Genomic DNA, 17,989 nt, shown 5'->3' with positions numbered 1-17,989 from the left:
GCTGCCCGTGGCGTATCATATAACAGCCTCACCCACCGGGTGAACCTGGGCCCGAACCCAAACTTGGCCAGAACCGCCCACAAATACCTCCAGCACACGCTGTCAAATGCCTTATTGGTGTCAAGAGACAACAGGGCCCTGCGACCTGCAGGTTTCGAAGGGGTCTGCATGTTTAAGTATAGTCGTCTAAGATTGGTCGCTGTAGATGTTCGAGGCATAAACCCTGCCTGATCTGAGTGGACGATAGATCTGACAATCCTATTGACCCTAATGGCCAGCACTTTAGCTAGTAATTTAATATCGCTCTGTAGCAGCGATAAAGGCCTGTAGGAGCCGGGGTCTAAGGGGTCTTTACCCATTTTTAGCAGTAGTATGATATTGGCTTTAGTCATGGTGGTGGGTAGCCTTCCCTATGTAAAGGAGGCATTTAGTACCTCAAGCAGTTTGGGTAAGATTATTTCGCCATATTGGGTATAAACCTCCATGGGAAGCCCATCATCCCCCGGGGCCATGCAGGTAGGGAAAGAGGCTGCTGCCTCCCTCAATTCGTCTAGCAAAATTGGTGCTTCCATCTCTTCCCTCGCTTGGTGGGTCAGAGTTGGAAGTGGTATTGCACCCATATATGTCTGCAATTCCTCGTCTGTGTAACTGTCACATGGCTTGTATACCTCAGCATAGAAAGATGCCAGCTCCTCTATAATTTTCTCCGGATCATTCACCAGATGTCCCGAAGAGCTACGTATCGCTCCTATAGCAGGGGACGACTGTTGAGATCTGGCTATCCTAGCCAACAATCTGCCAGTTTTTTCACCTTCTTCGTAAAATGCTTGTTTGGTAAAGAACCGTTTGCGTTCCGCGGCGGAGGATCTCAACCGGTCCAGGGACTCTCGAGCCGATATCCATGCCTCCCTCACGGACTCTGATGAGTCTAAGACAAAAGCAAGCTCCAATTGCTTCACCCGGTCTTCCACCTGCACCAATAAGGTTGTGTTTTATGTCAGAAATTTCAGCTATAAATGTACCCCTTAGGCATGCCTTAAATGCATCCCATCTCATTAGTAAATCAGTTTGTCTCTGGTTGTCAGAAAAGTTTTGTTCTATCATGGGAAGTAAAAAGTTTTAACCAAAAAGCATTCAGTTTCCATGGTGCTCTCGGTAGTGAGGTCGCCGGCCTGGTAATAAGATAAGCGGCCAGAGGGGAGTGATCAGAAACCCCCCGGGGTAAATAATCCACCTTATGTAGAATGCTTAGAAGTTGCAGGGACCCCACACACAGGTCTATACGGGAGAGTGACCCATGGGTTTTGGAGAAGCACGAAAACTGTTTGGTCGTGGGGTGTTTAGCTCTCCACAAGTCTATCCATCCCACCTCTACCAGTAATCTACTCAAAATAGTGCCTCTATTCCAGTAGTGTATTTTTAGTGAGATCTTTTATGGGATATATTTGTAGTGTCCATTTGTTGGCCATCTGTGGCTTCAGTCATTGAGGCTGGGTTCACATGTGCAGTGCAAATTCCAGCTCAGTTTTCTCTGTAAAGAGAAAAAGCAGCTGTTCAGCGGTGCCTCTCCGTTGTATCTGCGGATCAGCTGAGCAGGGAGAGGGGGAGGTGCAGTGAGGAGGGGGAGAGAATGCCTGTTCACAGCGGAACACATCTGTGAATCAGATGTGTTCCCATAGAAGAATATGTGCCTACAATTCGCACTGCACTGCCTAGAAAACACGCGTTTTTTGGGCAATGCGGAGTGTGAATGCAATGGACATATGTGAACTGATTGAAACTAATAGATTTAAAAATGTTCTGCAAATTAGATGTGGTGTATGTCGCATTCAGTTAGCATAGATGTGAACCCCGCATTAGTCTTTTTGATTTAACAACTGCTGAGATAAAATGTCAGCCACTCAGAACTATATAGGGTGGATTGTTTTCAACCAGTCTTAAGCTGGTAACATAGAAATAAGAGGAATTGATATATTGAATACTATCTCATTCCATTTGTTAATCAAGTGCAGTTACCTCAGTACAGTATTTTTCTTGATGGCATTTTTTTTTTTATAGAGAGAACACAGTTGATTTTAAAAAGGGGCTGAAGCCACGACTTTTGTTCTTCTTTTTTTTTTTTTTTTTTTTTTTTTTTTTTTTTTTTCTTGTAATCATAAAAAGAGAAAATGTATAGAAAATTCAAAATTGTATATCTTTCACTGGTACAGAAGAGCTTTTTCTGTTCTGGTGACAAACCTCTGAGGGGATTTCCCCTCACTTCCTTTTTTTTTTTTTTTTTTTTTTTCTCTTGAGACAGAGAAGGGAAATTTCCCTAATGCAATATAGACAGCAAAAACAAAAATTTTTGGCAACGCAAAGACTAGGATAAGGGCATCTGAACAGTTTTGGGAATACCGCTATCCCTTTCAAACCTACTGTGGGAAAAACCATAGATGGTGGTGACCTTCAGAGCTGGAGTGATTTAAAAAAATACAAAACCAACAACAAAGACTTAATCATATTAAAGTTTAATGAAATACTGAATTTCTAATTTTGGTTGGTCTAATAGACATACTTTGTTTTATTCTTGCAGGTGCTGATCCTTATTACAGGTGCACATAAAGCTTTTGCCTTGTATAAGGCTATAGAAGAAGGTGTAAATCACATGTGGACAGTATCCGCTTTCCAGCAGCATCCTCGCACTATATTTGTCTGTGATGAAGATGCTACATTAGAACTTAGAGTTAAAACAGTCAAATATTTTAAAGGTGTGTATGGCCTAAAATGAGGTTTTCTTTATATCTCAGCTGCATTTCCCTTGGCTGTTGAAGTGATTTTCAATAAAAAAAAAATACCCGGACATTCTGGATAAGCGAGAACAAAACAAATTGTTAGCTATCCATGCTTTCATTTAAACCTTCTAGTGCAGACTGTGCACTAAAATGTAGAAGTATGCCAAATGTTTATTTCCAGCACATAAAACATTTTGTGGCAACGATTAGATGCTGTTTTAAGCTGGATTCGCACTTGCAGTTCACTGGTGTGTGATAAAGTAATTATAAAGTCAAACTTTTTTTTTTTTTTCCTATAACAAAGATGTTATACTTGCCTGCTCTGTGTAGTGGTTTTGCACAGTGTGGACCTGAACCTCCTCTTCACGGTTCTCTGCTGGCATGCCTGGCTCCTCCTCTTTCTTGGTGGTACCCCAGAGGAAGCCGTACCACCTGCGGGCTTGTCCTGGGCAGCGCTGCCTGTGTTCATAGAATGATTCTGTCCCACTCCCTCGTCACAGGAATGTGTCTGACAGCATTGGCTCCTGCTGCCTCAGCAAAGTTTAGAGAGCAGCGCTAACCGCTATAGACCGGCACACTGCTTTGTTTGCGAGTGTCCTCAGCTGAAGGTGACCGCATATAACCCATGATCAAAATGTGAAGTGTAGCTAAAGGCAAACTGCTTGGGTTGTCCCCAGAAAAGTAATAGGGGACAGTAGTTCTGGCAACAAGGGATTCTGTTAATGTGCAAGGAGTTTTTCTCACAAGAGTAATCTCCCCAATGGGACACATGGAAGAAAAAAATAATCCATGGGGGATTATAAAAAATATTTTAGCTTAAGTTCTACTTTAAAAAGAAATGATCACACAAGTTTACAATGTGGAGGGATGAGGGGAAAAAAGGAAGGCATACCTAGCAAAAAGTCAGCAAGCCTGGGACATGTAGCCTTTCACAGCACACTGATTTAATAGAAATGCACTTTTCATGCTGTAGCAAAACTCGGGGATAATAGCAATGGGGTTTGATTAGTGGGGGATTAAAATAGACTGTATAGTAATGGCAAAAAAAAACTGACTGGTTATAACTCTTACTCGATCCAAAATGTCCACAAAAAAAAAGTTTTGCTAGAAGTGGAGAATCCACTTTATGCAGGTAAAGAAGTTTTCTCTCTTATTATTAAGGAATAATGTGTTCTCTGTTCTGTTGTAATTTCCTGCTGAATAAAAAAAAATTGGATTCACAGCGCTCACTAAAATTTTAAACAATGGAATTCAAAGTCAGTGCAGCCACAATCCCAGAAGCATATGCTCTGTTAGGCTTGTCTCATTACAAATGGATCCAAGCTGGAGAGCGCATTGTGGTTTTGTTATTTTAGTTTTAGCTGTACTCCTATACACCTGCTACCGGTAACAGTGTTGCGCCATACATATTAAGGGCCCTTTCACCCGGATGATGCATATTTACCTTGCAAGAAAAATGTTTCCCTTTAAATCCTATTGGACTCTTCACACCACTGCGGGTGTGGTGCTCTTTGAAAAGTTCTGCACGCTGCATATTTAGTGTCGTTTTTAAAACCGCAGCTCCCCACTGAAATGAAAAACATTGTGCTTTGCGTTTTTGGTGCATTTTGAGTCATGTTTCCATTTTTCACAGGTGCAGGCAACCATAAAATGCATAGGAAGCACATCTAAAATGAGGTGCATATGCGTTTTTACCTCAATTTTGCTAGGGAGCAGTGTGAAAGCAGCCTTGTGATTAAACTATAGTTGGTATCATGAATTGTGCATGCCAGCATCAATTAAAATGCTTTTTTCTTCTCTTCCAAGGTTTAATGCATGTACATAATAAACTAGTGGAGCCAATGCTCAGCATGAAGAAGAACTGACATCCTAGATGGGAGTGGAGCTATGGAGATGCAGCTCTCTGACAAGTGGCTATGCAATCTGGTCTCCAAAAGTGTAAAAGTACTGTATTGCTAAGGTCCAATCTCTGCTTTAGTCATTCCATATTACATGAAATATTTTGGGTGTAACATTTCGGGTCATCAGATGTTTTTTATTATATAATGTAAATATATTGCTGCCTCCTAATATACCAGTTAAAAGCTGCTATACAGAATACTTTTACATAGAGCTTTTGCCTCTACAGACATGCAGGCTTTTATAGAATGTCTGTGCTTGGCTGTAGCTAAGCACATTGCTATACATTAGCAGGCAGGCTCTACACACTCCCTGAGCGGTCTTGCTTGCTGCCATGTTTTGCTCTTTTGTTGATGACTGAAGCGATTACCATTTTTGTTACAATTTGTTATGTTTTACAGACAGGTTAAAATTTCCAGAATATTATTATTCTGTAGCCAGTTCAGTTTTCTAAAGAACATTATTTGCTATTGTCTTAATAAACAAGTTGCCTAATAAAATGTTTGTGTTGTGTATAGTTGTGGCCAGACTTCATCCACGTGATCTGTTATTCAAAAAGTGAAACATTCTTAAAGTGGGAGTCCGGCGACCAATTCTTTTTTTTTTTTTAGGTCATTGAGACACTTTGCTAATCCCAAAATAATATTTCTGCCTCTGTCTATTTTCGTACTGAAGAATAACTTTAAAAATGTGATGCTGGCTGTTTCCATCTTGCTTGTGGGTATGTGAAGCCCACAAGAATTGATTTCCTGGATGCGGTGAATGCTGTTCATTCACAGCTTGTTCACAAGCATGATCATTGTTCCTGCACTGAATCTTGGGAAATCTGACACTAAGCTCCCAGGAGACAGTGCGGCGCCGGGGAAAGGCAATAAACACGCCTACTCCCATGGGAGGAGAGACAGGAAGTGCCACAATAAAGTACAATATAAAGGTAATTACAGCGATAAAAAAAATTTTCGTGCGGCATTTGAACATCTATGCAATTAACTGAAGGGGGTAAGATTAAGTTAAAAATTTGAGTGGAACCCCGCTTTAAACAGGTGAAAAATATGTGGATGTTTGCTGTTTTACCTGCCAAAGGATTTTCTATTTTTGTACAGCGAAATTTTTCACACTGCACAGCCAGACAGGTGATATATAGTTTCTGATCAGATAATTCTGTTTCCTGTGTTACCTCTCCACATTGAACTGGCATTATCAACTCTGTCCAGTGAACTGGGGCTCAGAAAGCAATCATGTTAAACCAGGAGGTAGCAGAATGATATTGCTGACCAGCAGAGGTTTGTATTGCCAGGATGACAATCCTTTGGCAGTAAAAGCAATAAACAAATGTATTTCAACTGTGTATTTAGCAGTTTGCCTGGAGTTCAACTTTAATCTAAATCATGTAAACGGTACCAGATATTGATTAAGGAATGGGATTGGCTGTTTTAAGAATGGATAAGCTGCCAACACCCCACTAAACATATAGTGCAAAACAGGATAAAGAACAATAGTGTGTTGCTAAAGTGGACTAATTGAAACACATGTGAATGGCCAGAGCAAAGTTTAGAAAGTAAATCAATATGTAAATAACGGTCAAAGATGATTATAAAGTGAATATGAAACTATCTTGAGAAAGTCCATCTTAAATCAAAATAAAACGTGACACTGGAGATGTGTAAAATTCTTGGACTTCAGACTGCTCTCTGCTAAAAACTGGTCACAGGAGTGCAAAACGAATTGCATTCCTGTGACCCATAGGAGAAGCCCAGCCTAAAAAGCTCAGGCTGAACTTTTTTTAAGATGGACTTTCTCAAGATGGTTTTATATTCACTGTATAGGCATCTTTGACTGTTATTTACATATTGATTTACTTTTTACACTTTGCTCTGGCCATTCACGTGTGTTTCAGTTAGTCCGCTTTAGCGCCACACTATTGTCTTTTATCCTGTTTTAACAAAGGTTATTGTTGCCTAGAGTAAAAGAAAAGGCCTATAGTTTACTTGTCAGAATACTGGTGGATCCCCTTTGATCAGAAAAAAATTGTAAATAAGTAAGTTTTCTCTTTCACTGATGGGCACTGATACGGCGGCACCAATGAGTGGGCACTGATGGGCATTGATAGGTGGCACTGATGGGTGGCATGATAGGCGACACTGATGGGCAATGAAAGGCGGCACTGCTGGGCACTGATAGGGTGGCGCTGATAGGCGGCACTGCTGGGCATCCCTGGTGGCACTGGCAGTGGTAGGCATTGAAGTGGGCACTGATTGGCAGCTGCCTGGGCACACAGTGGCATTTCCCTGGGGGTCTAGGGGCATACCTGGTGGTCCAGTGTGGATGGCTTCCCTGGTGGTCCTGGGTAGGATCCGAGGGGGGGCTGTGCTGATAAACAATCAGCACAGACCCCCCCCCCCCCCCCCGTCAGGAGAGCAGCCAATCGGCTCTCCTCTACTCGCGTCTGTCAGACGCGAGTGAGGAAAAGCCGATCACCGGCTCTTTCTATTTACATTGTGATCAGCCGTGATTGGACATGGCTGATCACGTGGTAAAGAGTCTCCATCGGAGACTCTTTACCTAGATCGGTGTTGCAGGGTGTCAGACTGACACCCCGCAACAACGATCGCCGCGATGCTCGCCCCCGGGGGCGCGCAGTGGCTCGATATTCCTGATCACGTCATATGACATCCGATCAGGAATATCAAACCACTTTGCCGCCGTCATTTGTTAATAGGGCGGGCGGCAAGTGGTTAAAGGCCTAAAAGGTTGGAATTTAAAAAAATAAATAAATAAAAAAATTTTATACTTGCCTGCTCGTGCAATGGTTTTGCACAGAGCAGTCCCGATCACCTTCTTTTTGTGCCCTCCACCGGTGGTCCTCCTTCCTGCTGAGTGCAGACAATAGCCTCTTGCTATGGGGGCACTCCTGTAAATGCACCGTGGCCCCACCCCCCGCTCTCTACTTATTGGCTGTGATTGACCATACTCACCTGCTGTGTGAGCTAATGAGGAGAGGGAGACCCCCCCAGGAGAGCTGCTGCTTTCATGCACACTGCTGGATTGAGATGCCTAGAATGCATTAAGGTAATAAAAACCTTCTGCCTTCATTATCCACTCTGAAGTTGCTAAATCTAATTATTTAAGCATATACGTATTTATATTGATGTAGACAGGTCACCACTTTCTGTAAAACAGTGCAGTTAAAGTAGATTCCTCTCTTGCCCTTCGCTGTAATTTTTATGCACCAGTTATATACTTTCCTTCTCTAGTTCCAACCTATTTTTTGCCTTTTTTTTTTTTTTTTTTTTTTACAGTTTTCGTGTGGTGTGTTTTTGACTAAACCATGATGTACATACCAAGACACAGACACTAAGCTTGAGTCTGGGAAAACACCCCCCTTTAAATGAGAGTTCTTCAATTTTATTTGTACAAAATATTCCAGAAAATACAGCTCATAAAACAACCATTTAGGGCCATTCAGACTTGTGTGTTACCACAACATATGGCTCTATGTGCGTTGTGGTACAGTGGTATTTATTGGGAATAGCACCCAAATGCACTGTAGCACATTGGAAGGACCGCCATAGTATGATTGGCCATAATAATAGGCCAATTTTACCCCTGCCCTTTAATTTCAAACATGAGTTATACAGTAGATAAACACTGGAGGAACCATTTCCTGGTGCATCATATCCTTTGTAGAAAATATAGACAATTCCTGGTGTCATTTGTCCGGCTGTCTTTTTAACACACTGATAAATGCATCTTTGGGAACTTCCACATTACCAATTTTCCTCATTTTCTTCTTTCCTTCAGCTTGCTTCTTAAGGAGCTTCATCTTTCTTGTAATATCACCCCCATACTGCCAAGAGATATAAAACAATTCAGTTGCTGCTATAATCTTAAGCAGTTTGAAAATTTCTGAAACTCCCTGTTTTCTCTGGCCCTTTTGGTGGGGTTTCTCTACATTTAGCTGTCTGGCTGCATGCTCTGATGAACTAACTACATCCTTTCCGTTTTCTATGATGAGCTCCTGTACACCATGGAATGGTCATTAACCCCATAACAAATCTGTGTCCATTGAAAACTATTAAAAATGTCAAACTAAGCAAAATGAATTGGTACTTATTATCTTACATGGTTTCTGAACTATATGATTTGGAAGGATGTGTTTGGATGTGAAACTCCTGAGAAAACTTAGTCACCTGTATTACCTGTGTCTGATCTTTTCCCATTACTGACCTACCAACCCTTGATTTGCACACTGTGTGGAAGCAACCAACCATCTTTGTAGAGGCAGGACTTTTCTTCGTAGCCTCCCAACAATGAGACCAGCAGTGCCTTAGATATCACACTTCAGATATACAGCTATAGGCACAGGGACTGCGCATGCCCCCACCCCTCACATACCATGAAGCACACAGTTCTTTTGCAAGAGGAATTTCAGACAAAAGGTACATTGGTTTAGCACAGGGGGACTCCAAACTTTTCAAACAAAGAGCCACTTTATTGTTCTTCAGACTTTAGGAGGGCCGGGTTGTGGCCTGCAGGGGCAGAAAATGTCATGGGCCCAGCATCAGTGAGAATAAATATGGCCTCCCGGTTGGTGGTCAATAGGACAAGGAGTATTCCCCCTATTAGTAGGAGGAATAGTATCCCATCATTGTTATCGATGGAAGATAAAGTGCCCCATTGTTGGTGTCAGTGGGAAGAATAGTGGGGGGGAGAGAGAGAGAGTGTTAGTGTATTTACTGCTAGTACATCTAAAAAATTGAAGACAAACTCCAGCTCACCCTTTATAAGCAGTTACAGTAAACAGTTTTTTCCTTTTGGGATAAAGGTTTTATATAAATGCTGATCCTTGTAAGCACCCCTGCCAGTGTTAAATGGTTTGTCTCACCAATGTAACTGCTACATCTGCTAGAAAATTTGTGCTTTTGAAAAACCGACTAGGTGAAAACAGAAGAAAAAAAGATCTGGCACATACAAAAAAAGGGCAGGGGACAGAGTGAGGAATTATGGCAAGGATGTCTTGCTTTTGGATTATCTAAGGCAGAGAAGAGGCCAAGGGATGATCTGTAGGCCAAATATCACTGTTGGCTGAAGGGACTAATCGTGAGGCTATGTGAAGAAGACATGCTTCACCAAAATCCAATAACGCAATGGCCTAGGTATTTATTGTCGTTCACATCGTTTTTATGTGGCACAGATTTGTAAATGCTCATTGGTTTGATTTTTATTGTATGAAAACTAAAAGTACACTTTCAACGTGTGTTGGTTAGTTCTGAAATGATTGTTTTTTTTCATCAGAGCTCAAAAGGTGTAAATGGAAAATTTAAAAAGTTTATCAAAATCTAGAAATCTTTCTGCTTTTTTGTAACATGCAGTGCTTTAATATTTAATAGGCTCAGAGACATTTATTGAAGAAAAGTGTTGAGCCTCTCACGAGCTTCAGAGAAGGTGCTAAACTAATTCCAAACTATCAAAACAATGAAAGAAACACTTTGATCATTATAAGAACAGAAATACATTCATTTAAAAATCTATTTTTTTATTCGTTAATATGCAGGTGGGGAATGTGTTCTTTGTATATCAATGAATCTAAAGCCAGCCATAGATGGATCAAATCAGTTAAGCAGGGACTGGTCGAGATTCGATCCATCTATGGCCAGGCTAGTTGTACTGTCAGTCCATCGATCTACTTCAGTACAACCAGCTTCTCAGGTTTTTTGCAGGAGATTACTGCCAGTGGCTATAGCTGCTACCAGTAATCCTGTGTTGATGGTGAACTTGAGCAAATTTCTTTCCTGCAACCTGGAAAATCACATCTATGGCAGGGATCCTCAAACTACGGCCCTCCAGCTGTTGCGGAACTACACATCCCATGAGGCATTGTAAAACTCTAACATTCAGAGACGTGACTAGGCATGATGGAAATTATAGTTCCTGAACAACTGGAGGGCCGTAGTTTGAAGACCCCTGATCTATGGCTTGCCCTAGTGAGAAGGCATTCTCCTTGATTTATATGCTACAAGGAGCACAATGCAGAAATCAAAATCAGCTGAAATCTGCATCTAGCAAGGGTCTCCGTTTTGAGGCCCCTGAGGAGCACAGAAATGTTATTGTAATGAAAGAAAAATGTAATCAGTAAACACTAGATTTTAATATATTGGGTGATGGGTGGTATTATTGTAAATCCTTTCAAAAGTCTTGTTGAAGCATTTAGGTTAATTATGTCAGTGTGGGGGCGTGGCCTGGACATGGCTGAGTGAAGCTGCTTTCTCTGTGAGCTCCCGGCCTAGGCCTTCTATCCCCGAACTTCCAGACATCAGATCGGCATGAAATCAGCCAAAAAATATAAAACGAGAGCGACCACTAAAGGGACCCCCTCAAACAAGAGCCCCGGAGCAATACATCGATACCTCAGAAGCCCACAGGATCTTTCCCCCGGAGCTAGGGTTGCGGCGCCACGAGGATCCCCACGTGCAGCCATAGAGGAGGCCTCTACCAGCTTAACTGTGTTCCCCTCTGAGACACCTGGAACGACATCAGAGACACCGGGATCTCCAATACTGGGAACCATGGAACCACCACATTCTCCAGAACCGGTGCCGGTGGATCGAGAAATACGAGCGCTATTGCAAGCCCTCCCCACCAAATCCGACATTGAGGCGATGATCCTCCGGCTTGAGACACACCGCCGAGATATACAGGAGGTGCGAGGGGAGGTATCCAGCCTCTCTGAAAGAGTAACTACAGGGGAGACAGCGGTATCCTCACTGGAGGACAGAGTGTCGGCTTTAGAACGTTCCCGGGATCAATACAAAGAAAATGCAATATCCCTTCAATTACATCTCGAGGACCGGAGCCGCCGGAACAACCTGCGGCTCAGGGGGATCCCGGAGGCTGTACTCCCTGAGAACCTTGCGGAGGCAGTCACAGGGATTTTTAAAACCATTCTGGATGACACGGATATTAACATTGAACTTGACAGGGTGCATAGAACCCTGGGACCGAGACCGACTGACCCAAACAACCCGCGCGATGTGGTATGTAGACTACACTGCTACACCCAAAAAGAGAACATTCTCCGCCGCGCTTGGGAATATGGAGATGTTGACACAAATGGTTCACAAGTTCGTGTTCTGCCTGATTTATCTAGGGCCACCCTGAGACGCCGAGCCATGCTGCGACCCCTCCTCGATCTGGCGAAACAGAAAGGCTTCACCTACCGATGGGGATATCCTCTGTCAGTGACATTCCGCAAGGAGGCTGCTGCATTCACACTACAGACCACAGCGGACCTCCCGGCACTCTTCCGCTACTTGGAAGCGGAACCGATCCAGATACCAGACTGGCTGCAAATGCTACCACGTCCCCCGGGCAGATCGGGCTTTGCAGCTGCTCGCGGCCCGCTCCCACCACGTCAGCGAGGCAGGAGAAGACACCGATCCGCCTCGGGTGAAGTCCCACGTGAGTAAATTCCAGGAGGGGGGTCCCGGTTAACCATCTCACCCTGTCTGCAGGGCGCTTGCAAACGTTTGACTCTGCCGGCCTCCCCTCTCCTTCCCCCGGGAGAGTTAAAATGTCCCCGTATAGAGACCCGGTCCCGGCAAATGGTGACATACAGCAACAAGGGAGATATCTTGTGCACAGCCCCCCCTCCCCTCTCATGCTGCCCGATTATAGGGAAGGGGATTAATAACTAGTCGTGGCCAGGGAGGGCGGGAATCCGACCGGTGTTTTATACTACGCTCCTCCAGCCCACTCTACCTGAGGGGGAAACCTGCCTGGACTATAGCCTAAGCGAGAGACGGAAGATCGCTGCGTTCAACTACAGCTCTCTACTTTGCCACCTTGCCACAAGGCTTCTAACCGGCAGAGACTGTGACAGATTGGAAAAGAATATCTCTCAAGTGAAGCTCACATGGCATATGCTGAACGACGCTCTGTAGGTAACATGAACTACCACGGGGGACAAGCTACCCAGACTCTGGGATTTGGCCTGGGGGAGGCGGGGGAGGGGGAGGCTTTTTACGAGGCCCAGGAGCCACATGTTACGTTTATGTTGTTCACTTGGTCACCCTGGGGATTTAAACTCTCGGTCATCGAGAGATCTATAACATGCAGGTCGCTCTGGAGCGGGGCCCGGTTTGAGAAATGGGTTAAGATGAGAGGGATCTTAGATGGGATACGGATCCCCCTAGTTATACTGGACGAGAAATGTTGTTTGAGATTACACTTTGATGTTATTTTTGCACTGTTGCTCTCGTTTGCATAAACCATATATGAGCCAGTTGGCATCTCTCAGGTAATTTATTGGATGCTAGATAAAAATTGTTATGCTGATCTGAAACATGACTCTCACATCTGCCGGGGGTGGGCGGTTGGGCCTGGGGGCTCCTCCCTCGGCTAGGTTTATCCACTCTCCCACTTAGGACGGCGCTGTACACCCAGATTATATGTGGGTAGCGCTCCAGCAAGGATTTTTCTTCTTGCACTAATAGCACCCTTCTACGCTGCACACCCCCGTGTCGGCCTCTAATCTTCTGTTACTTTAATCTATTTATTTTTAGATTTTACTTTTTGTTACTCTATATTTATTTCTTTGTCTTTATTTGACCCACCATCTATTGCTTTAATTCCCTTCCCCCCCTACCCGCGAGCATGGACACTCTAAACATTGTGTCTTTGAATGTAAAGGGACTGAACACACCAGAAAAAAGACGAATGCTGCTCCATGACATGAGACGCTTAAGAGCTGATATCATCCTACTACAGGAAACACACTTTAGGGAAAACACCATACCTATCCTCAGAAATAAATATTACCCCACCGTTTACCATTCCACTAACAGCCAAGCAAAATCTAGAGGGGTCTCGATCCTAATTTCAGCTAAAGTACCTTGGAAATGCCTAGATAAGAAGACAGACTTAGAAGGACGATAATTATCCCTGAGAGGTCAAATAGGAGACATTAAGGTGACCCTAGTCAATCTTTACGCCCCAAACGATCATCAAGACACATTCCTAGCGAGATACATAAAACAGCTTACAACTTATACTGAAGGACAATTAATCATAGGAGGAGACCTAAATACCCCCCTAATACCGACTGAAGATACATCCTCGGGCAGGTCTTCGACCTCCCGAGACTTGCGCAAACGCATCAGTACAGCTTTACACTCAGCGCAATTGATAGATAAATGGCGACTCTTCCACCCAGGAGAGAGGGACGTTCTTCTCTCGACCTCACCAGTCGTACTCCCGCATAGATTATTTTTTAGTCCCCCACAGAAACAGGCAGTCATAAATACCACAATAGAGCCCATCACATGGTCGGATCATGCCCCGATCACAATGCGATATGCCCTTGCAGGGATATACAGAACACAGCGCCCACCGTGGAGGTTAAACGAGAACCTTCTGTCGGACCCGTTGGTCCTAGCAGATGTGACAAAGGAGATTGGACATTACTTTGATACCAATAATACCCCCGACGCTGATGTAGGCTTGATATGGGAGGCACACAAGACCGTAATCAGAGGGACACTTATTAAACACGGCGCCAGATTAAAAAGACAAAGAACAGAACAATTAACTACACTCCTCCAGAAACTCCAGACATTAGAAATGAAACACAAATTGACCCCTACGAGAGAAATAGGTACCGAGCTTGACATCATCCGCAAACAGGTCACAGACCTGCTGCATTATAAAGCTAAGGCAGCGCTTCAGATCTGCAGGACAAAATCATACGAATCCCGTAACAAATGTGGGAGGATGCTGGCTCGGTCCCTACAACAACAGAAATTAGCGTCATATATACCGCAAATTGTTACCCCTTCTGGACAGAAGGGTTCCCTACCAAAACAAATCACCGAAGAATTTAGAGCTTATTATAACTCTTTATATAATTTAATCACAACGCAACCCACCACAGACACTACATCAGAATACATAACCTCTTCACAGATGCCGACCCTGCCTGCAGAAACGAAAGACATACTTGAGGAACCCATTACTCTATCCGAAATTCAACTAGCTCTCCGAGGCACTAAACAAGGAAAGGCTCCGGGTCCAGACGGTTTGACTATAACATATTACAGAACTTTCCTACCCTCCCTAGGACAGCATCTGACCAAATTATTTAATGACTTGGGATCAGGCTCAAAACTACACTCCTCCACTCTACAAGCACAGATATCAATAATACCAAAAGAAGGCAAAGACCCAACCCAGTGCGGCAGCTACCGCCCGATCTCCCTCTTAAACACTGACCTCAAACTCTTCACAAAAATCATAGCATTACGATTGCAACGACACCTCCCACATTTAATACACTTAGATCAAGTTGGTTTCATTCAAACAAGGGAGGCTAGGGACAACACCATTAAGGTCCTAAACCTACTCCACATAGCAAATACCAATAAAACGCCCTGTGTCTTTCTCAGCACCGACGCTGAAAAAGCGTTTGATCGGATTCAATGGAGCTTTCTATTTGAGACACTGAAACACATAGGAGTGGGTGTTAAAATGTTTAATTGGATCTCGGCAGTTTATACAAACCCGTCCGCCAGAGTCAGGGCTAATGGTGTTGTCTCAGAACCGTTACCAATTTCTAACGGAACCAGACAGGGATGCCCACTCTCACCCTTGCTTTTCGCCCTCTCACTAGAACCCTTTTTATGCCATGTGAGATTAAACCCAAATATCTCAGGAATAACGGTTCAGGGCCTGCAACATAAAGTATCCGCTTACGCGGACGACCTGATGTTCTCCATCACAAATCCAATCATTTCCCTCCCTAACTTAATGAAAGAATTCGAGATCTATGGATGCCTTTCCAACCTAAAAATAAATTTCAATAAATCTGAAGCAATGGGAATAAGTATATCGACACCTCAAATTATAAATCTTAAAAACAGTTTTAACCTAAAATGGACAAATACGGCACTGAAATACCTAGGAACCCATATCCCTCCGAAAATATCCCAACTATTTAAAATAAACTTCCCACCCTTACTGAAATCTGTCCAACAATTGCTACAAAACTGGAACAGTGGCCTTCATTCCTGGTTCGGTCGATGTAACATTCTGAAAATGATGATACTGCCCAAATTCTTATATCTCCTACAAGCTATACCAATTCACATACCCGCAACCTACTTTAAACAAATTCACTCCACATTCCTCTCTTTTCTGTGGGCCGGGAAAAAACCCAGAATCCCCAGGAAAGCGCTCTCAATACCAAAACAATACGGAGGACTGGCCTTGCCAGAGATCAGAACATACTACCACGCAATACATCTGAGTAGGCTTGTAGATTGGTGCCGACATAAGGAGACCAAACTATGGCCCCAAATAGAGCAAGCACAAACTGTGGTGCCGCTTCACAGAGCCCCATGGTGCGGCTCGACTCTCCCCTCTCACATTAGCAGCCATCCTCTGATTGTCAATACCGTAAAAGAATGCTCACGCCTCCTCACACAAACCTCGCTCTCAACCAAAAACTCACCATTGAGACCTATCATAGGTAATCCCCAATTTGAACCCGGCTTGACAGACCCTAAATTCCTTAATTTGAAAGAATCAGGGAAACACCAGGCCTCCCATTTTAGCACTTCGGGCAGATGGGTTACACTCACTGATTTATTAGATCCGAATGGCCCATTCCATCTGGACTTTTTAAGAGCAAGACAACTCTCACATTTCCTCAACAACATGACTCCTCCGACCACAAACAATGACCCTCTCACTACTTTTGAAGAGCTCTGTACAGAATCAGGAGTGATATTTCACACGCTTTCCCTGACGTATAACTTATTAATTACACCTCCTGAAGACTACCAACACCCCAGTTTTGACAAATGGGAAAGAGACTTAAACCGCCACTTTAATACACACGAACGAACACGTATCCTCCAATTTATACATAAATCATCCATATGTTCCAAATTCCAAGAAACTAATTACAAAATCTTCACACGTTGGTACAAAACCCCAGAAATACTACACAAAATATTTCCTGAGGTCACGGACCTATGCTGGAGATGCCAGCAGGATACTGGCACGTTACTCCATATCTTCTGGTCATGCCCCAAGCTACGTAACTTCTGGAGAGAAGTTCGCCGAATAACCCAAAAATTTACAGATCGTGAGGTTCCAGACGACCCGGCATATTTCCTTCTACATGTCAATAACACCCCTTCACGCATATACAAAAAGTTAATAATCCGTCATTTACTAAATGCAGCCAAAGCCTGTATCCCTCTTACTTGGAAATCCCCACAACCGCCCTCCATTTCTCTTTGGCTCAAAAAAATTGATGACATCAGTAAATTTGAGGATTTGATGCTCTCAAACCAAAACAAGAATGAGGCATACTCCAGCACATGGCAGCTATGGACTATGTTTCAATATTCAGAAGAAGGACAAATCCTCAGAGGAGGAAACCTGAGTGTCTGATCAATACTGTCATGATTAATAGTGGGTCTTTGCCCCACAACGCTATTCATCTACACAATACACTGATCCGAATAGATGATTTGGATGCTCCATGCTCGCGGATACCAGTACCCCTACACCCCTTCTCCCTTTCCTTCCTTTTCCCCTTCAACTTTTTCTTTAATACTCTTTCCGAACCGAGGGTCTTTATAATCGGTTCGATTTCTCTTTTACTTGGTTATCTGTTTTATAAGAAAATATGAAAATAGAGGGAGACAAGGTATATGGAGCTACATATCTGAATAATGATGCATCCTTCCTAATCAGCTAACCACTTTACCACAGAAACACATGCCAGACACGGTGACTATCGCCTGGAATACATAATTTTATATTTCGAAAGCCTCCTCTTATATAAAGTCTTGATAATACTTTAACTCCAACTAAAGAGGACCCATACCCTTCTTTCATAATAATATATCCAACAATATGTTAATGCAATGCTTTTACATATGTCTATGGCGAATTGTTGTACAACCAATTTTGTTATCTGGTTACTTGTATACCTGTTTCCTGAAATAAATAATAAAAAAAAAAAAATTATGTCAGTGTAGCAAAATGGAAGCAGTGGCCTCACTGCAGAAATCCAACCCCCCCTCATCCATTTCAAGTCACAGGTATTCTGGCCATATATGCATAGATTTCTTGTGTCCTGTATGTTGAATTAAATTATTATTCAAAATTAAACAGATTCTTCCACTCTTAGAGCCCTTTCACACTGAACCGTGGGCAGAGTTGGCGGTAAATCGCAGCTAGTTTTAGCTGGGTTATTCGGCCGCTAGCAGGGCGCTTTTAACCCCCACTAGCGGACGAAGAAAGGGTTA

The 17,989-nt window shown here is 43.3% G+C and overlaps 2 protein-coding genes across 6 annotated transcripts in view; one reads left to right on the top strand and one right to left on the bottom strand.

Moving 5' to 3' along the window:
- GNPDA2 (glucosamine-6-phosphate deaminase 2) overlaps positions 1-5,173 on the top strand; it is a 31,997-nt gene extending 26,824 nt beyond the window's left edge. For all 5 annotated transcript variants that reach the window (XM_073608493.1, XM_073608494.1, XM_073608496.1 and 2 more), the window contains 2 exons: positions 2,576-2,750; positions 4,581-5,173. In XM_073608493.1, the coding sequence (XP_073464594.1) occupies positions 2,576-2,750; positions 4,581-4,639 (234 nt within the window). In that variant the 3' untranslated portion in view covers positions 4,640-5,173. The remainder of the gene's footprint in view (positions 1-2,575; positions 2,751-4,580) is intronic.
- Positions 5,174-8,033: 2,860 nt separating this feature from the next.
- The window catches only part of GUF1 (GTP binding elongation factor GUF1), a 91,597-nt gene continuing 81,641 nt past the window's right edge, over positions 8,034-17,989 (bottom strand). The window contains exon 18 of the mRNA XM_073608491.1: positions 8,034-8,520. Within this exon, the coding sequence (XP_073464592.1) occupies positions 8,383-8,520 (138 nt within the window). The 3' untranslated portion in view covers positions 8,034-8,382. The remainder of the gene's footprint in view (positions 8,521-17,989) is intronic.

The sequence above is a fragment of the Aquarana catesbeiana genome, linkage group LG01 (assembly GCF_042186555.1).
Source record: "Aquarana catesbeiana isolate 2022-GZ linkage group LG01, ASM4218655v1, whole genome shotgun sequence".
In the NCBI taxonomy this organism is placed as follows: Eukaryota; Metazoa; Chordata; class Amphibia; order Anura; family Ranidae; genus Aquarana; species Aquarana catesbeiana.
Note: the sequence above shows the minus strand (reverse complement) of the source record. Positions and strands in the feature narration are given on the sequence as shown.